At 44.7% G+C, this 22,445-nt stretch overlaps 1 protein-coding gene across 1 annotated transcript in view; it reads right to left on the bottom strand.

The window, feature by feature from the left end:
- Nucleotides 1-11,377: 11,377 nt before the first annotated feature.
- Nucleotides 11,378-22,445, bottom strand: part of grin2db (glutamate receptor, ionotropic, N-methyl D-aspartate 2D, b) — a 30,162-nt gene continuing 19,094 nt past the window's right edge. The window contains exons 14-15 of the mRNA XM_023426359.2: nucleotides 18,225-18,460; nucleotides 11,378-17,364 (exon numbers count right to left, since the gene is read on the bottom strand). Of these exons, the coding sequence (XP_023282127.1) occupies nucleotides 14,173-17,364; nucleotides 18,225-18,460 (3,428 nt within the window). The 3' untranslated portion in view covers nucleotides 11,378-14,172. The remainder of the gene's footprint in view (nucleotides 17,365-18,224; nucleotides 18,461-22,445) is intronic.

Here is a 22,445-nt window from a genome sequence, read left to right as displayed (position 1 = left end):
AAGGGTGAAAGAGAAGAATGTTGGAGAAAATGGCACAGTGCTTAGAAATTAGCAAAATAATGACAAGAAGAAAAATACATTCTAAAAATGTGCGGAGACCTCCACAGCGAAGACAGGAAAAGACACAATACCTGAATTTGTGGTGATTTTGGAGGAAAGGCTCGACTGAAGGACAGCTTTCTTCTCTTCCTCTCCCCCTTTCGTCTCTTCGTCTGGCTCACTTCAAAGGAAAGGCTAAGGTGTCACACCTGTAGCTTGTAACCTCAAAAAAAAGGGGGGGGGGGGAGAAGACAGATAGAAAAGACAGAAAAACCCAGAGAGGCTGTGCTGTGGGAAGTGGACAAGAATCAGCCAAAATAAAAAAAATATAAAAAATAAAAAATAAAGAAAAATCAAGTAAAATAAGAAGAGAAAGCAACAAGCGTTTCGAGAGACTCAAGCTTTCTAGGAACCAAAGATAGAAGAGTGAGGTGGTATGTATCCGTTAACCCAGAGGCAGGGTGAGGAGGAGGACGAGATAGAGAGATGGTATTCTCTTTCCAAGATTGATTGATTCTGTTTTTACTAAGAAGAGGACAAGAGAAGGAGAGAGAGAAAGAGAGAGCTAGAGGAAGGGAGAGAGAGAGAGAGAGAGAGAGAGAGAGAGAGAGAGAGAGAGGAAAAAGATTGAGGGGAATAGGCGGCGATTCATTTTGAAATCTGGGTTACTTCTCTCAGAGGAGAGGGTGAGGGAGGTACAGGAAGGAGGACGGATGAGACAGAAGCTGCCATTTTGCCACCACCAATACAGTACAGACAAGCAAGAGCCAACTGTCTCTCACTTCCTCTCGTGCCAGACAGAGTGAGGAAAGGGAGAGGAGAGAGAGGGTCCAGTCTGGAAGAAAAGAGCAGACACCTTCAGTGGCGGAGGCTCCAAGAGATGGCTAGTTAAGCACAGCTACAAGTGGAAACAAACTGTTAAAAGTCACGGAGTCTGCAGCAGATCAAGATGACTGAAGGATCAACAGGCCCAGGGAATAAACAACTCCCGTTAATCTATTTTGCAACAGAGCAGTTACAGGATGTTCACTGCGTTTAACATTTGCTCAGAGATCAGAGCAAGTGGTGGCATGATAACATTGCTCCACTGTGCACTGAAACCAGGTCAGCTCAGTCTGATGGGAAGAGTATAGTTTTGAAGAGAGAGGGGCTGTTTGTCCATTAATTCCCACATACCGTCACACACACATACATATATATATATGTATATATATATATATATATATACACACACACATATATACACACACTTGTTTTGTCACCCAGGAGGACATTGCATTGACTTACACTCATTCACATGAACTGCAAACCAAAAATTGACACCACTCTTATGTCTGTACAGTGAATATGTAGCTAGTGCTAGCAGCTGGTTAGCCAAGCTTAGCATTACGTCTGGACACAAGGTGTGACAGCTAGCCTGGCTTAGTCCAAAGGTAACAGATCCACCTAGAAGCACCCCTACCCCCAGAGATTAACACACCTGGGCTACTGTAATGTGTTAATTAGTGAGCTTCAGAGGTGCTGGCAGGTGGATTTTTTTTTTTACCTTCAGTTAGCAAGACTAGCTGTTTCTCCTTGTTTACAGGCTTTATGCTAAGCTAAGCTAACCAGCTTCTGGCTCCAGCTTCATATTAAGCGTACAGACATGACACTGTCGTCAATATCATCTCACTCTCGGCAAGAATTTTCCCAAAATTTCAAATTATTCCTTTAATCCATCTTTTTGTTCCCAAATGTAATCCTTATAAAGTGAATGCGTTAACAAATGTTTGTCCTCGCAATGTGACTAATACAAGTGTTCATACACACACACACACACACACGCGCACAATTAATCACACTCCATGTGTGCACGTAGTCTCTGGACAACCCTGGGAGAGAGAGCATCAGGCAGGAGCAGAGATGCAAGCAGGCAGGGGACGAAGGGGTGGATTGGAGTGGGACGGAGAGACTGAGAGAGGGAGCGAAGGGTTGAAGGTCTAATTAATGGAAATGTAGGTTATTAGTCTCCTGATGAGGACACTGGCAGAGAATTAATTAACAATTATAATTAGCAAGATTGTTAGAGAGCAAAATGGTGTCAGCCTGTAAGATAAGAGTGAGCTAGCGTGCATAAGTGTGTGTGTGTGTGTTTGACTGAAGCTGTCATCATTGTGTGTGTGTGTGTGTGTCTTCATTTGAGAAAAAAAAAAAAGAAGCTGTGTGAACAAGCCCTATCTGACAATGATATATGTCATTTCAGCATTAGTCATGCAGAACCAGCAGCTGATTGGAAATGATAGGGGGCTTTCTCTCCCACCAACCATCGCTAGACCTTTCTCTATAGAACTGCCATTACTGTCTTCATTTTATGGCCCATAAGACTCGCTCTTCATCGGTCTTATCTCGGATGAGTCATGTTCTTGTTCTGTTGTCACAAATAAATGAAGAAGATGCCCTCGCATAGTGAAAGAAACAGAGAAAGAGAGAGAGAGGGAGGGAGGTGTTAAAAAATACGAGCTGTAGACATGCACTCCACAGTAATCAGTGCATTGAAAACCAAAGCACATAAATGGCTCACAATGCTTGCCCTCCATGCAGTGTGATGAGTAAGCACTTGTGGCTCTAACGCGTCTGTATCAGAGTGCGTTTGCATGCCTATCGGAGCATGCTTTACAGTGTTTGATCCCGGGCCATAAAAGTGGGCTGGTGTGCAGCCAGCCAGTGATACATTAAGGCTATAAACCAAGAAGACGTACACACACACACACACGCACACACACACACACAGTGGTATGAAAAACACACCGATACGGTGTGGATGATTAACAACTGAGGGAAAATGCCATAAAGCATGAACAGAGGTGAAGATAAAACTTAATGTACAGATGACATTTGACAAGAGTAAAATGAGGATTGATCAATGAAGAGGACATCCCCAAAACCACAACCTGTCTCTCACTTATTGCCCTCTTTACAATAATCATTATTATATAACAGCACTGGAGCTGTTGCTACCATTTGAGATCATGAGCACTTTCCATACCCCAGCCCCCCTCCTCTTCCTCTCTCAGTCTACAGATGGCTATCTTATTATTTCTGACCATGGCTTAATGAAACAGAAAATTCTCCTCTGATGGAATCTTTTTTGGGGGAGCAATCAGCACTTCACCAATTACACGCATCCATTATCGTCTAACGAGTGCTCACTTGCATCAAGCACCGGCTTCAACCTGGCTGGCTGGCTGGCTGGTTGGTCGGCTGGCTGGCTGGCTGGCTTTTTCCTCCAATGAAATTAAGGTAAATTGACTTGCCTAACTGTTGTTTGTGGAATCAAGGGAGAAGTGGTGTCTGAGGTAATCATATCTGCCTGTTAAATTTGTCTCTTCAGAACCAGTTGGCTCTGTTTGCTTGCATTGGATTTCTGTTGGGGTATGCTTCTATTTGCTTTTTTAATGAAGAGTGGTCCGCTGTGTTTTTGGAAGAGTGCAACAAACCTCCACGCCAGTCAGATGAGACATTTGGCAGGCGATTAGGGGCCGTCAACATGGCCTACAAACTCTCAGTGCTGAAGCAAATAAATCTGCTCTCCATATTTATTTTACTGCTGACCTGCGTCTCATTGCAACAACAAATAGAGCTAAAATGGAAAGCCATGCAGACAGACGAGAGACCATTGTGTAAATTAAATCACATTTATAGGATTAAGTCATGGATTTTGGCTTGCGGATGGCTCGAACCACAAACATCTCGGGGGTGGGGTGGGGGGGTGGGGGGGGGCTGAGGTCTGAGAATAGACTAGATGTCATATAACTTACTAACTGGTTATGATGTCTTTCCTTTATTACCACTGTCATCCAGTATGTTGCTCTGGTACACTCTCACTATGGTTTCAAACTGTATTTATTTATATACTGCACAGTATGTGGAAGAAATAAAAGTTGTACATCCTGTTCCTTGTACAACCTGGCAATATTACATGAAAGGATATGACTCAGAAAATGTTTTCAGTCTATGTACAGCGTAAACGAGCTGTGAACACAACGCTGACATATTATCACCTTTTATCTCTAACTATGGTGAACTTGTTTGAGCAAATAGATTCTTATTTAGACATCCAACAGAAACAGAGGAGAATTGGCCATTTTTCTGGTCACCTAATGAATTTAAGTCCAATATTATAATATGGAAATATGTTTTCTGTTATCATCTAAATGCTCCACTATGTTCACCAGCTAGTTGTTAACTTTACAAGTTTTTAGGGCAAAGACACTAAAGCACTCCAGTGATCTGAGGGAGAGTCAGGTGATAGTGACCTCTGCCAAGGAGGTTATGTTTTCACCCTCGTCTGTTTGTTTGTTTGTTTGTTTGTTTGTCAGCAGGATTACACAAACAAGTACTGAACCGATTTGCACCAAAGTTGGTGCAGGGATGGGACACGGGCCAGAGAAGAACCCATTAAATTTTGGGGCAGATCCAGATCATTCACTATGAATTTTTTTTTTTTTTCTCTGAAGTCTGGTGGATGCTGTTTGGCATTGGCAGAGGTCTGTGCTCTCTGAGTGCCCTTCTAGTTCTTTGTACATTCAACCCCTTTCACCTACAGTATGGAGTCATGTAATCTTTTTGCAATATTTTTATTAACATAAAAATGTTAATTAGAATTATTTTAAAAAAGACAAGTACTGCATCCATACTTCCTTCTTTCATATATTTTTCTAATCAAATAACAACAGAATTTAGTGTTATCTATCATTTCATATTTTTTATTTAATAAATTTAAAACATGTGTTTGGCAGATGATGTCTCCACTGGGTGGAGGTTGAGTTTGTGGCGCTCAGTATAATGGGTTTGGGAGCGTTGCCAAGCCGATAGATCATCTACTAACATGAGCAAAACAGGCATGCGAGCCCAAGCATATTACTATTCACAGTATGTGCAAAATACTAACAAGAACTCAAAGCCTCGGCTGTGGGCTGCAAAACCTTTCTTACTGCTGCAGGGAGGAAGAGAAGGTTGTGAACAAAATGTGCTCAAGGGGACAGATGAAAGCAGGAGGGCAGGAGATTCAGGGTAAGAGGGGTGATTGGATAATGAGGCAAGGGGAGAACAAGGTAAAGTCTGAGGATATCTTAATCTTCATCCCAGTTTTCTAGGATGAATTCCCTTTGGGCAGGTGGTGGCTTTACACATGCACACACACATGCACTCTCTCTCTCTCTCTCTCTCTATCACACACACACACACACACACACACACACACACACACACACAAAGGCAAACAAGAATGTAGTATGAATAATTATTGTGTCCTAGATGTGGTGCTAATGTTGCTCAGACTATAGCATACAGCAAATCCATGCTCGTGCTGATGCTATCTTAAGGACTGTTAGCAGAGAAAGTTATCAATTATTTCCAGTTTACATTCTGACAGAAGGTCAATACAAATATGACATGCAAATAAACACAACAGATATCTACAGTACAGCTGAAATGATTGGTTGATTCTTTCAATACAAACAAGTAATTATTTATATCATTTTCCATCCAAAAATGCCAAAAAATGTCTGGATCCTGCCTCTGAAATGAGAGGATTTGCTTCTTTCCACTGATTTATATTATTGCAAATATGCGTGAGTTTGAGATTGCTCACCAAAATAAAGAAGCACTTTTAAGATTACTTGTAATTGAGAAAATAATCATTGGTTTCATCGATAATGAAAATAATCATTAGTATTTTTTTTTTTGTTTGGGATAATCAAAAAAATATTTGATCTGGAGTTTAACTGACAAGCAGTATTTAAGTGTGTGTCACTGTCATCATGTAAACTTCCTGTTTCCTCTTGGGTATCACTGGGGCGAGATATGGTATGGACCAGTTTTACAACAACAGATAATACAATAGCTGCTTCAGTGTCTAATAGCTTAGGTTTAAACATCCACACAGATCCTGCTGAATCAAAATAAGGGGACGAATGTGCATTAATTGTTGGAATGACGAAAAGTCCACATACAAGCTGACATACGAACACACAGACATAAATGCAAATGCGACAGAAGGCGCACGTTGGTGCACATATTCTCCCGTATGTCTCTGTCTCACATACACAGAAACACACCAGCGCACAGTGTGGTATCAGCTGTGGGTCAGTTAGCTCATTTGTCCCTGGTCGTGGCCCATGTGTGGCTCATGTGAAAATGGAGGAAGCAGGAGAGATCGGCTGTGTAGCTGGGGGAAAAAAAGAAAGCATAAGATGAAAGGATGCTCGGGCGTTTTTTTTCTCAACTTCAGAGATCAAGCCGACGAGTTGTAGAACCCTGCAGCGCTGCACATATGATGAAAAAGAAAGAGCACTCTCTTTCCACATGTACTATATATGTGTGAGTATAGTGTCTGCAGAGATATATATGTAGATGTATAAAATATATTGATACTTAGGTATTTGTACAAACATTCATGTATCGTGTGTAAGAAACATAAGAGTGTCAGTGAAAGAAACAATAGTAAAATTATCAGTAAATGCAGTAGAAAGAGAAATCCACTGGAGGACAGAATGATTTTAAGGAAGGGATAACCAGATATAGAGAAAGGCAGAGCATAAATGAAATGACAGAGTCAGTCAGAGGAAATAGATTTGAAAGAAAATCAAAACAGAAAGACGAAAATAACCTGTTATTGGCAGAATACTGAGACAGATGAAGGATGAGATGTTGCGGGAGCATGAGGCCATTGCACTGCATAGCATAAGACGACGTTAGTGTCACTAGAGAGAGACAGAACGGGAGAGAGACAAAGACGGAAAGAGAGTGAGAGAAAGTGTTAAGACCCTGCACCGCAGACATGTGTTACAAATCCCCAGGGAGCTGGTGGCAGATCAGTACAGGATCAATCTGCTGCACCTCAGCAGGGACGCACTCCTTCAATTCCCACACACCGTTCATGAGTGTGTGTGTGTGTCATTGTAATGCATGTGTGTGGATGCCTGTGTGTGTCCATGGAGTCGGAGCAGAAGTGACTGGACGGAAGGAGGGAGGAGAGGGGAGATGGAGGAAAGAAAATGAAGCCAGTGGGGAAAGGCAGGAGTTCAGAGATAAATAACTATGTTGGGTTCATATATTCATCAACAGACCAGTCCAGACCGTATGTATTTTAAAATTTCAAGATAAAAGCATAGTTGAGCAGCATACACTATGTAATGTATATTTAATCAAATAAAATTTGTATTCCTGTATTTGATGTCCATGAAACTGCATCACTGCTGGCATCTGACTGCAGCCAGCTCTAAGATAAATGACAGGACACAATGCGAGTGATAGAAATCCCACATGGGAGATCAAGGATCAGTTTATATCCTCGACTCTCCCATCATAGCCATTAGAGCGAAAAGCATAACACTGACCTCAGATCAGTGTTTGGGGACACCATGATCCAACTGCCTGTAACTCAATCTTATTAGAGCGTTAAGTCATTACTGCATGTACACACAGAGGCCTCACAATGCAATTAGCCATTAGCCCATCACACTGACAAAGCATGGCTAATTAGCAGATCGCAGGCGCACGGGGAGCAGAACAAAACATATTTAATATCCCCATCAACACTCTCGCGGAATATCATGTGTCAGGTACTGTTTAGATGTTTTTTTCATGCTTGGTCGAGCACAATTTTTGTATTTGCAAATAAATTTAAAGGAGCTTTGAGAACCAGATAAAAGATTTTCCACAAAGGATGACGAAAGTTAAAACTATCTCGAATTCAGTTTCATAAATCTTTCTCTGTTTGAGTCTCTATTTGACTCCATCTATTCCCAATATAATGACTTCCAAACCATGAAGGATAATAAACCCCAAAGCAATCAAAACAAAAACAAAACAAAAAAACAAACACAAAAAAAAAAAAAACAGCGGGCTATCAATACAATATCATTCCACACAGGTCTATATATGACTTCCCAGAGAGCCGCATCAGGGTCAGGTCTGTTTAAAATTCTGTTGTAATCAGCAAAAACACGTGTGTTTACTGTAGTAGAAATGGAGCTGCTCAGGTCGCTCGGACTTGGCTGCTGTTGGCTGAAGTCGAGAGTTGAGGCAGAGTGTTAGGTGTGTTGGTCTTTGAGGGTGAAAGAAGTGGATTATGTTAGGTCAGCTCCGGCCAGATCAAAGCAAAAAGTCTGACAAGAACCAAGAAACCTCGGAGAAATATGTGCAAACAAGCATGCGCGTGCACACACACACACAAACACGCACATTTTGGCAGAGAACGGCCTGTCAGAATGCCAAAGGAATTACTCTTTGAGCTCTCCATAAATTTACTTTGAAGGAGTTCTGACTGGGTAATAGCTTGTATGGAAAATACTGTCACAAGAGAAAACACACACACACGCCGACACACACACACACACACACACACACACACACATACACATGCCCACGTTGCACAAACACAATCTCAAAGCCCCTTATTTATAATCGCATTCGTGACAAAAGAATTGGAAGGAAACACAGCACCACTGGCATTAATTAAAGAGAATCATATTTTATGAAGCAATTCTCAGGAAGTAAGTGCAGCACTGACCCTCCAGCCCCACCCCAGACAGACAATGTCAAATAAACTAACACATTTAAATTAGGGCATAGACCAGACCAGTCTGGGCTAGGAGCGACATCACCCTACTAGCAACCCGCCTTAGCAACCCGTAAGTAGGCCTGTAGTGTTAGCGAGGTTACTAGAGCAGAACTGGGCCGTGTACAACGCTGAAAACACACACACTGGTTTCTGTGGGTATATGTGCCCTGTCACTGTGGTTGGATAAGCTTTTCATGGTGCAACATGCAGACCCTAGAGCTGGTGAGTACAACGTGTGGTACTCCTGTATTTCCTTGATATAATTCATGGCTGTTTCAGCCAATGAGGACCCTGTTTGAATTCTGGAGCACCACACGTATCGCTTCCCAGGTCACGGGCCAATAGAGAGAGGGATTTGAGCTTGAGGCTGCACCAGGATCTCTTACAAACTCAGGTACTAGACTAGCCTGGCGCACACTGCACTAGGCTGGACTGGATTGTTGAATGCATAAAATTTGACCAAACAGTAAATCTGATGAATCAAAGCAGATTAGTAGAACGAGGTAAATCAAAAGAGGAGCATCTCAGTAAAGTAAAACAAATTGAACCTGACTACTCTAAACAGGAACTGATGGATCAGAACAGGCAAGACAGTGCAAAGCAGAGTGCGGGGCTATACAGCAAACTCACGAGACAGATAGCTCAAAACAAGCAGAACAGTCATTGTGAATGTACTTCACTTCCTCTGGTAACAAAATCTCTGAACCAAGTTTTACACAAAAGACTCTGAATTTTCCAGAAATGAGAGTACTATCTACAGTGTGAGTGTGTGTGTGACTTGTACATTGTGTGAGTGTTGTGAAGCCACACGTGTGCCTGTGTGGGATAATCAGACTACTTGAGGCGATGCTTTAGATTGCAGCTTAGTGAGGGCTAGAGGAAGATGAGGATCATTGGCTGAGTGATGTACGCATTGTGTGTTAAATATGCATGCACAGCAAAATGTGTCTATGTGTTTTTCAGAAATAGCAGGAGAGGGAAAAACGGAGGGAGAGCGAAGGAGAGCACTACAGAATCATGCTGCAGTGGACTTACACATGATTAGTGCACATGCAATACACAGACATTGCATGTCCCCTCTCAACATGAAACACACACATTACAGTGTTGGAAATGTGCAGTATAGAGAGAGAAGCACACAACTGTTCTGGCTGGTTTCAGGCTATCAGTGATATGGAGCTTTTGGGATTACATGCAGGGCAGCGCAAACTGATGATTTAAAGATTAGGTGATCGACACGATAGCAACACTTTATCATAGCCACTTCAAGCCAAACCAGTCCAGTCTAGATCAGCATAGACAGCAGACACGTCACCACCATGCTGCCCCTCAGCTTTTAAATATTTCACCTCCCATTGATTAAGGTCAGGACTGAGCAGACGGGCGCATAGCAGATCTTTGACCAGTGCTTTGGGGAAAGTGAAGGACATTATGCTATATTACCCAGCAGGCACCAGGTGGTGGCGGTGCAGAGGACACCATGGCAACGCCATGAAAATGCCATGGCAACACCATAGCAACTGTGGCCTCATTTGCTCGCTGGTGGTGTGGTACAGCCCAGACTTGCTACAGTGGCGTGGTCGTCAGATACACACTTCAGTCACATCAGTAATAGTAACATTGTTCATTAATTATTTCATCAATCAATTAATTGATCATCATTATCAACAATCAGTCAAAAGGAGCAAGAACACAGTATCTACTGGTCTCTGTTTTTTGCTAAGTGAAGTGAAGACAGAAAGAAGAATGAGCTAATTTAAAAAGAGAGTGATCAAAGGAAAAAATGCAAAGGTCAATGGACGGGTTAATTAACAAAGTGATGTGATCACCATATGATAAAACTTTAAAAGAGGAGAGGTGGAGAATGTTTATCGCTTGCAAATGAAAACAAAAACACAGGAGAAAGAAGTGCAGAGGAGAGCAGGAGAAAGCAAAAGAGACAGCAGACTGTGTGAGAGAAACATACTGATGTGTAAGAGCAGCGAGATAAAAAGTAATGTTAGGTAGTACGAGAGGAGTGACAGACTGATAGCTATAGTAGATATAGATGAATAGAGAGTTTAGACTTTTACTTGTCTTTTTTGTCACAGGCACTAATGTCTTCACAGTCATATAGGAGGAATCGAAATTCAAAAATGATTTCAGTGTCTAGAATCGCTACAAAGCTAAAACATTTAAAACTATTTCATCTAACACTTCCTCCAAATATACCAAACTTAACTAATATATATATACCTGTATGTATATATATGTATATATTTATTTGTACATATATATTTCTTTATAGATAAATGATAGAATTCAAATGATAATTGAATACAATAAAATATCTCAGTTAAATCACAGTATAACATGGTACATTCTCAAAAACATAGTATATTTTAATATATTATTTTTTCTCAGCATAAAGTAAAATAAATAAAACAAAATAAGCCAGAGGGTTTTTAAGAGTCACTTCTGTTCATGCAGTCACAGACTTAAGTATTAGCGCCTCAATAGAAATTAATAATGCTCAATGACATACCAGGTTTAAGCCCTGTTGATTGGTTGAAAATGACTGTGTTCTACTACACAGGAAGCAGTCGAACTGTTGCCGTGGTTTCCACTGTTGGGGTGCAGAGTAGAGCAAGCTTACTACCTCACTGAAAGGTGGCTGCCCTGGGTCCTAAGCATTTGCTACAATTGAACTACACAACCCACCCAACCCCCCACCCCGCCCACCCACCACCACCACAAATCTTTGAGATTTCATTCAGCTAAACATGCAATGATTCTGTTTTCCAAAGGATGGGTAACGGCAAAAAGCATTTCTCTAAAAACAAAGACAGATCGTTTTAAAAATTGCCCCACACAGACCTAGAAAAAAAGCAATCCATGTGCAGATAAAAGGTACAGTCTGCCATCATTGAAAGGCAAAGGAGTTAAAAGGGGAATTGAGAAGGTCGACTAACCCTTCGATCTGTGACGACATGCACAAACACAACGCACAGTCCCTCACATTGCAGGTCAACACCCCCCCCCCCCCCCCCCCCCCCTTCTAGCCATTATCAACAGCATCCAAAAAGCTACAAAGTCTAAAAGTAGGTGTAGGTCTTTTGCTACATCATGTCAAAGCTACATTCAACTACAATAGAAGAAGAGCTGGGCTGTGGCTGGTCTTAGTGTGAGAGATGAGGTGTGTATGTTGACCTTATGAAAATGGAAGGTGTATGCATTGCAATGTTGTCAACATTGGCACAGTTTACACAGTAGATGGCTTTTGGCACAGCTCACAGACGGTACAATGCTACAGTTCACTACTCTCTCTTGAACACATAGCATTTTGTATTCATATTGGTCAGCCGGAGCCAGGTGCAGAGGACCTTTAACTTACAATCACATCGGACCAAATTAGATGAAATCTATTCACCTATAAGAAAAGCATTGAACATGTGGAACATCTGACTCTGGCTGAAACAAATGATCAAATAGAGGAACAACAATTACAATGTCTCAGATGCAAACAGATGTGCCATTGCATCACATTGAAGGTGGGAATATTGCTCAAAGTCAAACAGTCATCTGATAATCGTGATAACAGGAGTTATTACTGACTGCATTCAGTGAAGTCTCAGCTATTGAATGTGCACCTCAAATCGGAAACATTCACAGTATATCGTTCAGTCTTTTTCGCCGAAAGGAAATCGTCAAAGTATCATTTCCTCAGCACAAGTGTCTGTGGCACTTTAAGACTTTAACCTTGGTTACGGTGAATTTTTATTGTCCACGACAGCAACATGAGTTAACATCAACTGTTTTTCACATATCAGCAAAAATATGTTACCTGTAGATTGTGCAGTTACAACTGTGGCACATATGTCTGAGAAATACAATGAGGAATTGTGCTTCATATAATCCATCATCTACAAACTCTGCCAAGGTACAATATAGTAGCGTAATACAATAATATCCTAAGAGAGCTATTCAATTCCCCCTACTTCCCCTGAATAAATCCTGACTGGCCACTTTCATAGAAGTAATAGTTCATAGCTTCACACCCCTTCCTCTGTATCATGTAGCTACAATTATTAAAGTCACCCGCAGCCTCTTGCACAATTGTCTCCAAAGCTTATTTGAATATTATGCAGCCATCTAGTGCCAATTACAGATATTGCACCAATCATCCCCTTGATCCACTTACATGATGGTGATTTATGCGTAGCTCACATGTAGAAAGAAAAGATGGGGCTTTATCTATGAAAACAAATTACTTGAAAACCAATCTTGCTTAAAAGCTCTTGAGTGGAAATTTGGCACTGCTGTTGAATCATTCCCACTTCCAACACTAGCCACATCCAGCTTCCTCCTTATTAAAACACTAACACAGTGAGAGAAATATATTGATAGAATAAAAAAGAGGGGATGGGGAGAAAGGTCTGAGTAAGAAAGAAAAGAAAAGACAGACATAAAAGAAAATCTGCTACATGTCTTTTTTGTTCTTATTGTTATTTCTCTTTTTAAAGTTCAGTTTGTTGTTCAAATACTTTGATACTCAACTGTGTTCGAGTTCTGGTCGGACCAGAGGTGACATGACAAGCTCCGACAGGGAGGAGGAGAAGTGGTTCCTGTTCAATCTGATTGGTTAAAAGAGTTTCTAGTAAAACATGACATCACGTAGATGGTCCTGGGGTAGAGCTAGATGGGTCTGATGGTGTCATGAGGTCAAAGGGCAAATAAATAGCACTGTCCTCACTGCCCAGTGAAAGGTTTTCAGGCAGACAGAGTGCATGGGAGAGGTGACTGCATTGCTTTTCATATCAACTGATTTACGAAAGGGAAGAAGAAGGGGCAGTCTCTCCGACACCAAGAAGCAGTCCACCAATCCAGTTCAAAAGCCAACAGCCAATGAGGACAGGGAGCCAGAGTCTATTGACCAAACACTGGCATCTTCTGGGAGAGGGTGGGTCTCTCCACATCCCACCAAGGAGTGTTCTCAAAGCCAGAGGGAGGGAGACGTTTTGAGCATATATCTGTTCGTGTGTGCGTGCGTGCGTGCGTGCGTGGGCTCGTGCATGTGTGAGTCTGTGTGTACAAATATGACATCATTACTCACAGATTGGAGACTACTCTTATCCATAGTTGTGACTCGGGGAGGGGAGGAGAACCGAAGATGACATCACAAAGCTCAATTCTGAGCGGAGAAGAAGTTCTGGGGCTGCGGTCCTCGATGATGCAGCCTCGCCTTCACTCTCGTCATCACGGGAACCATCCAAACGGATGTAGCTCACCCTGGTGTGGCGTCTCACTGTCGCCCTCACTAGAACACGTACAATGGAGCGGGTGGCAGCAGTGTTGCTCTCACACAAAGTAGTGTTAGCAATAGAACTACTGTCCAGATTAGTTCCCGCAGTGATGGTTGCTAATTGATTACCTATGGTCACCAAGGCAGCCGCATCTCTGGTGTCATCCCTGGCTACAGCTGCCATGGCACCACGGTTCTCACTAGCAGTGGTGCTCGCTCCCACGTCTCCCTCTCTCCTCTCCCCCTGTCATACCTCACTCTCCAGGCTGGAGAAATGGGCCGACCCTCTGCGCGAGCACAGGCTCTTGGCTTTGAGTGGCAGGTGGGGGGAGTAGAACCTCCGTGGCTGTGGCACCGAGCGCAGTCTCTGATACTGGAGCTTGGCACTGGCCGAAGCCTGAGCCTGGCCCTGGCCTGCCATCCCTACCCCTGCTGGTGGTGAGACGGAGGATGAGGAGGGCGGAGGCGGTATGGGCATCGGGAGGGACGTGGGAGACATGGACGGCTGCTGGGGTGGTGACGGTGAAGGCTGAGGTGGATGGTCTGTGGGCTGTGTGCTGAGGCTGAGGTTAGATTGGCTGCCGGATTTGGCCTGACTGGGATCTGGTTTGGGAGGCAGAGGCTTGGGGCGAGAGCCCCCGCTGAAGCTGTGGCAGTGGGGGAGAAGCTCTTCCTGGCTATGAGAAAGCGCCGTGGTTCCTCTCTTGGAGTGGGAGGTGTGTGAGCGACTGTGGGGATGTGGGTAAGGGTGGGGTTGGGGGTAAAGGTTACAGGAACACATGGTGACCCGTCCTGCTTCTTCCCCTCTGTCCCTAGCTCTCCCCTTGCTCTTCCCTCCTCCACTCTTCCATTTCCTCTCTCCCTTCACAGGGATCTTGTCCATTGACCAGTATCTTCTAGGAGGAGGGAAGGCTGCGGGCGGAGGCGGCCACTGTGAGCCAAGCCCTCCACTCCCTCCTTCTGATCCCCAACCTACACCTGGCCCTGAACCCCAGAAATCAGTACCAATCCATCCCTCTGCCCGAGTCCCTAGTAAGGAATCATCCCGACTGTTGATACTGCCCCCTTTCTCTCTGGAGGGGTAGGTGCCAAAGAACCAGCCTCCTCCACCTATGCCTCCTATTCCAGTGCTGCTTCCCCCTGCGCCTCCCTCCCAGTACCTTTCAAACCGGCCAAACTCCCCTGACGAGCCCTCATCTGAGTAACTGTCCTCTGCCCTGGCCCTTTCCCTCTCTGACTCAGACACTGCCCCCCTACCTGCTCTCCTTCCCCTTTCCTCCCTCAGTCTCTCCCTCTCTTCCTCTTCCTCGTCATTGTCATCCTCGTCATCTTCAGAGTCCCACTCATGGAAGGACAGCCCTTCTCTTGTCTGTGCTTTCTCTTTTTCATAATGCATTAACAAAGGACGCCGCTCCCCAACTCTACCGCTATCGTCTCTGTCCATCCCTCCACTTCTTCTCCGCTTGGAGGATGGAAGGAGCGGGTGGAGGGATGTTGGGGGAGTATTAGAGCCATCTCCTCTTCCATTCACCCAAAATTTGACTGATGCGGGGAGTTTGTTGAGGTTGGGGTAGCGCTTACTGGGGGTACGATGTCTGGAATGAGGGCGTGAGGATTTGGGATGCCTCTCTCTGCTTCTGCCACTGTCCTCCTCTTCCCTGTCGTTACCCTCATCTCCTCCTTCTCTCCTGCCTCTGTCCCTCTCTCCTTCCCATGAATCCCGCCCTTTCTCCCCAAATGTGCACCGATACTGAGTAGAGAAGGAGGAGTAGTCTTGCATTCCTCCTTCCCTCTCTCCTTCTCCCTCTCCTTCCCTCTCTGGCTCTACATCTCCCTCTTCTGGCTCAGAACGTTTTCCCCCAGTTGATTTCCTTCTTTTCTTTGTCTTCAGCGCCTTCTTCTTCTTCTTTTTCACCTTTCGCCGCTTCCTTTCTCTCTCTCGCTCTCTTTCCCTTTCTTCCCTCTTTTTCCTCTTCTTGCTCTTTTTCTTTTTCTTCTTCTCTTTCTCCTTCTCTTTTCTCCTCTTCTTTTCCCTTTTTTGCCTCTCTGCATCTCCACCACTCCTCTCTCTCTCACTCCAGCTTGCCCACCACTCTTGGAGCTGAGACAGTTGACTCCCCCCTCTCTCCCTTTCTCGTTCTCGTTCTCTGTCACCCCAGGATGTGCGTGGTTTCCTGGGGGGTATGGGCGGTGGCAGGCGCCCGTGGCTGAGGGAACGAGGCCGGATGATTGAACGTTCCCTCTCCCTCCCCCTGCCAAGGAGGAGGCTTGACTCTTCCGTCAGCTGATCATCGTCATCATCATCCTCTCCATCTATTCCTCCAGTTCTGTCTCGCGTGCTCCTGGAGGAGCTGTATGAGTAAGTTGGAGATGTGGAGCGAGAAGATGAGGCAGATGAAGATGTGGATGTGGATGACGTGGTTGACGAAGAGGAAGAGGACGTGTAGTGCAAGGATGCGGACGGAGAAGGGGGGGTATAGGAGGGGCTGAGGGGTACTGGCACAGGAAGTGAGAGCGGGGGAGAGAGGGGGCGTGCCCTCCTCCCTCCTCCCTCCCTCACTCCATCGCGTGCTCCTCCCCTCCGCCCCAGGGGCAGAATGTTCTCGTACAGCGGCCCTCCAGGCTCTTTGGGCTTCTTGGGCCTGCGCTTCCTCCAGAAGGATGAGGGGAGAGGGGGAGAGGGGTGTGGCAGTGGGGGTGTAGGAGGCAGAGGGGCCTGACTCTTAGGAGGCAGTCTGGGAGTGCCCAGAGATTTAGCGGCCCCTTTCCCCTGACCTCCGCTGCCACCTCCCACCACCCTCTTCCCCACCCCATGGTCCATGCCCTTCTCTGAGTAGAAGGCCACACTGGCTGGAGGTGGCTGGGGGTGGCCCCTGGGCATAGTCTTGGGGGTCTGGGACCCTGCCTGCTGCTCCATGCAGGGCCCCAGTCCCTCAGGGTCAATGGGACCATAGTATCTCTTATAGCCATCAAGTCCCCCACCCCCTCCAGCAGTTGAAGCCCAGTTTGGTGGGACTTTCTGAGCAAAGGGTCCCATGTCAGTGATGGTCCCCCTTACAGCCATAGGGTTGGTAGCTGTAACAGATTTGGGCAGCCTCCAGCGATCCACCACAGCCAGTCTACGGTCTGGCCGGGGCAGGAAGGTGGAGCAAGGGAGGGGTGCACCGGCAATGGGGGTGTTGGAGGGACCCAGTGCTGTCCCAGAATGCACCACGGTGGGAGGAGAGCCCGGTAGAGGTGTTTTGTAGACGGGCTGTGGTTGCTGCTGTTGCGGTGGTTGCTGCTGTTGCGCCATGGCCATAGCTGGGTTGGTCATAGACGTTGAGACAACATGTGGCTGGGATGGGACTGTAACCATTGCAGTGTGGTGATGAGGAGGCAAAGACTTAGCTCCACCTGGCGCTGTTTCATCCTCAAAGCTGCAACAGCTATACATGCCCTGTTAAAAAGAAGAAACAAGTCATTTAACTCAATGTAAAATGAGACTCTATTAACTAAGTAACTGAAATAGTAAATTAAATTGAATAAACACTATTTTCTAAAATGAAAAATGAAATGGATTAAAAGACAACATAGACATGCACAGATGCAGATATGCTACTCATGTAAAAAAAACTTGATAAAAAGACTTTATTACATATACATGAGAGATGGATAAAAGGGAGAAAGAAAGAAGGGAGTCGATGAGAATGGAAATCATAAAACAGCAACACAATTAATTTCCAGTTTTCAAAAGAAATGCAAGATTGCTATTTTTCAGATTAACATCCATTCCTATTTATAGTACGGTTGTGCATTGTTTGGTTAATGAAATAGCATACATTAATGCATAAATTACAATAACAGTGGTGAAAAAGGACGAATCGTCAGCGATGCTACTATAATCACATGCATATGGTGTGGGCTGTTTCTGTCAAGGTCACTGCCAAAGGAACAGGATATCCAGGGTGTGAGCGGAATTGAATTTCAATTAATCTCCTGAATTGACTGAGTGGAATTGAATTGACCTCAGACCTCACACTTTCAAACACTCACACTCAGGCACTCAGGAACAGATAAGGGCACACACAGGCAGGAACACACATGCTCACACGTGTGTGTGAATACGGTTACATGCACAGCATGTTGGTTCTAATTATGTTGTCCTGTTTTCGTGCAGCACAGTTTAAGTGCACAAAATTGCAAAAAAAAAACAAACTTACTGCTTCCCACAAAAAGGGATTTTAATGGGTTGAAAGTTAAGACATCTATTGTGCCAGAGCAGAAAAACACTACACACACACAGACAAAAACACTTACCCTGCTGATTGCCAGGAGAAAGTCCAATTTGCCAGAACTGGTGGCCATGCAGTGGCGCAGCTTCCAGTACACCAAGTGTTCCCAGGCAAACACCAGCAGACTGAGGCCCATAGCCACCAGCAGCATGTAGAAGACCCCGGCCATGTTGTCAATATCCAGTTTACTGCTCATCACCTCAATTTTGTCATTATGGCAAATACCTGACAGCCAGAGGCGCTCCAGCATCTCAATCTCATCTGGAAAAAGGGGACAGGTGGGGGATGGGAAGGGTGGACAAGGATGAGGAAGAGAAATGGGGAAAAGGAAATGGATGAGGTTAAAAGGGGGTTAAAGTAGAGAGCGATTAAAAAAAAGAGAGAGAGAGAGAGAGAGAGAGAGAAATGGAGAGAGAAGAAGAGGGGGAGTGAAGTGCACAAAAACAGAAAGACCAGAAAAAGATGAGAGAAAGGGGTTAAGAGATGAGAGAAGGGATCATGTATAGATGTATAGATAGATCGATAGATAGATAGATAGATAGATAGAGACAGGGGACACACAGGGAGACAGAAAGGCTAATAATAAGCACTAAAGTCTACAGTACTACTTGCTGTTTGCCCATTATCCAAGGTGACTCCTCAAGGTCAGAGGTCAGTAATACAAAAAGCACCACTGTGTCCAAAGTAACAAAGAGCAGGGAGACTGAGACAGAGAGAGAGAGTCCAAAACAATGAAGTAGCACTGAGAAGTAAAATGGCACCGACAACCTAATCTCAACATTGTAACCCGGGGTAAATGAGGAGAGGAGGAGAAGGGGAGGCCAGGAGCCACAGTGAGATGGTTGGATAGGTTGAACACGCATAGAAGAGAGGGAGGGAGGTAATGAGAGAGTTGGGAAGAATGTTTTATAAAGAGAGAGAGGGAGTGGCATTCTTTCTCTGTCCACGAACGCATCAAGGGAAATGAGACAGACAGAGAGACGGAGAGAGTTAGAGGGAGCTGGAACAAGGGAAGCAGAGATGGAGGACGAGAGGCTGAGATTGTGTCATTATGACAAACAGCGGGAACACTCCTCAGCTTGAAGAGGATGAGAGGAGAGGAAAAGAGGGAGAAATGTGAAGAGAGAGAGAACCGATCGGGAGGGGCAGAGACAGAGGCAGAGGGAGAAGATCATAATCATTTAATTGTGCTGGAGGGATGGTCAGAATCTCCATCAAGGTGGTAAAGCTCTGGGGGATTCAAGATTCCCATCTAACCTACCAGGAACCAGGCAAGACCGCTTTACCCACAACCCAGCCTTCTCATCTATGATCTCGCTGGCCTAACGAAACCGAGCTGCCCTGCTAAACCTATGATTGGCTGCGGGGGTTGCTGGTGTAACCATAGTGATGGACAGCCAGAAGATGCAGCATATGATTCATGATGGAATTAAAGAGGCGCATTCTCCAACAGAACTCGTAATGAGAGCTTTCTGTTACACTAATCGCAATGGCAGGATGAGCTGCAGTGCAATAATAAGGTCTGAAGGTTACATTTTACTACATGTTACACTCTCTGAAGTATTTCATGTCAAACGGCTAAAGTGGGGTTTAAAAGCTGACACGCGTCCACTTGCAACACCACACTGCTCTGAGAAAACTCAAACTCTAAGATTTTTCCATTTGTGCCATCATTAGCCGTGCTTGTGTAGCTCAGATGAAGCCGACTCAGTCATCTGTGTGATCTGGCTAATGTGTCTCCTGTAGAACATCATTAGCCAATCAGCCGTGGCCTCCAGCTACAGCAACAGATGGACACAGCGCTGCTGCAACCCACTGGCAGACTCAGGTAACAACTCAACTCAGATTCACTCATACACTTCAAGACAAAAAGGTCTGTTTTTTAACTTCAATGTGTAGCCCCCCTGAAGAGGATTTATCAGTGTCATTGACCTTCAGCAGCAGCGATGTGTCCAAACAGGTGCCTGATGTGAAAATAGCAAGTGTCTTAGTGAAGGGTACAGATAAACAGGTAGTCTCATGTCTGCCCTCCACTTCACAAGTCCCAGCCAAATCCTTTCTGTAAGCTCTAAGTCTCATCTCCTGGCTTTTCCTGCCATTTGACATCCAGTGATTCATCTTGTGCTTTTTCGTCTCCCTCTTTTACAATCTGACTCTCTTCTCGCTGTGCCTGTTTCTTCCCTCTCTTAGACCTTTGTGATGGCAGTTGTCTCTACCTCTCAGTCGCAGCCAGCTCAGGCCTGCCAAATCTGACAGGTGTGTCAAATCCACACTCCACCTCTGTCGTTCCTGGCAGGTCAGGTCAGGTAGAGCTGGCACACTGCAAACGCATAGCTGGCATGCAGCACAAAGACGTTATTTAATAAAGGGTGTGTGTGTGTGTGTGTGTGTGTGTGTGTAAGTGGCTGTATGCATGTTTGCATTTTGCAGTGTGCCAGATGTGGCATGTTGCCAGACATGTCCAGAGACGCTGAGCTCCACAGTTGTTGAGCAGTAAACCATGACCCGTACAATCCCCTGCTTTTATCACAACATGACAAACCTCTCAGCATTCATCACAAGAGAAGAAAAAAAACATTCTGCCAGCCAAGAGCTGCAAACCCAGCTTCGCACATTTTTTTTAATATGTAGTTACTGAATAATATATTCTTGGATTCAAAATCATGATACTATGCAAAAAATAGAAGTGGAACTGATAAGAGAAAAAAAGGGAAATCTTGCTACTCAGGAGTTTTTTTCCTTTATCAGGAAACAAGTTGCAGTGAGATCAATGGTCCATCTCTTAAAGCTGTGGTATGAACCACCAGAGGCTACAACGAGGAGAACAATACACTCACAGGGTTGACAAAGCAGCAGCGGACTTCTCTAGTGCCCCTCTATCCTCTAATGCAGTTGTAAAATGATATGACTCAACACAGCATGCTACAATAATGATGTAACACTGTGACATGATTTATCCCAGCTGAAGGTGTGATGCCGAGTCCTTGAGCCGCAGGGCAATTGTTGAGAGGGCACGCTGAATGTGAGCCCCCACTCCCTCCCTCCACATCCAAACAAACTAATCCTCTTCCTTAGTAATCCACTCCAATAATGCCTGCCTACAACTAGAACCCTCAGCATTCAACACCACCCTGTAACTAGATCCATCCAGCGCACTCAGCTGATGTTAAGGGCTTTTACAACACAGAACAGACGCAAGGACGAGGGCATGAATTTAAAGAAACAACAGACATAGTCGCAGCTGTCTGGGCTCTCTGTTTTTCTTGCACGAACACACACACACACACACACACACACACACACACACACACACACACACACACACAGACACACACACACACACTTCTCCAGGTCCAGCTATTCAGCTCCAGACGTCAGTCTTATTTAATAGATCTTGGCACCAAATTGGCATTATCAGTGTGTAAGCAGCTAAAGTGTCTGTGTGCCAGAAACAGCTAAAGGGCTTTGTCCGCCACGCCATAAGCAAAGCTGATTTAAAAAACGAGGAAAAGCCAAACAAGCAGCATCCGATTGAGACAATAAATGCGTGTGGCCAACTGTGTAAAATGACAATCAAGCATTAGTGTACCGACAACTATTGCTAAAAACAGATTCTCTCAAGAAACCGGCCTCCCATGGATTAATCCTGGACACAAGTCTGTGCAGCGGACAAACAGCTTGCTAATAATGCTCCCATAACTATCAATTATTCAATTAGCCGATCTGTTTTTTATAACTCCATTTGCCTCAGCGCTCTCTTTCCGCATCTCATGTTCAGGGTATTTTCAGGTGTTTCTCCTCGTTTTTTTTGGGGAGGTTTTTTTCTCACACTTCCTCGCTCTCTGTGTCAGTCTCAGCTAATCTCTAATGAGTGTAAATCTGTCACTGCACAAGTTGTGATGATCCTTTTTTACAACACTGACTCACACAAGTAAATCCGTTTTTTTTTTTATTTTTTACCAGCCGGAGCAGGAAAAAGGGGAAAGAGAGTGAAAGTCAGATGGATTGAGAGGAGTGAAAAAGGGGGAAGAGGCTTGTGCACTTTCACCAACAGAATCAAGTCATTTTTGCAATGCCTGAAATGAACAAATAACATTCTTCTTGCTCCCAACCACCCCGTTTATTTCTCCTCCTCTCTTCTAGCCAATAAAGAGACCTACAAACCTCTTTAGCAGCTCCATCAGCCCTCTCCTACACATCATCATTCCCTCTGTCACAATCAAAACCCCTTACAGCCATTATTCTC

This window comes from Seriola lalandi, unplaced genomic scaffold, assembly GCF_002814215.2.
Source record: "Seriola lalandi dorsalis isolate HSWRI2012SDOR001 ecotype SW California unplaced genomic scaffold, Sedor1 jcf7180002054825, whole genome shotgun sequence".
Lineage (NCBI taxonomy): Eukaryota > Metazoa > Chordata > Actinopteri > Carangiformes > Carangidae > Seriola > Seriola lalandi.
This window is presented reverse-complemented; position numbering and strand designations above follow the sequence as displayed.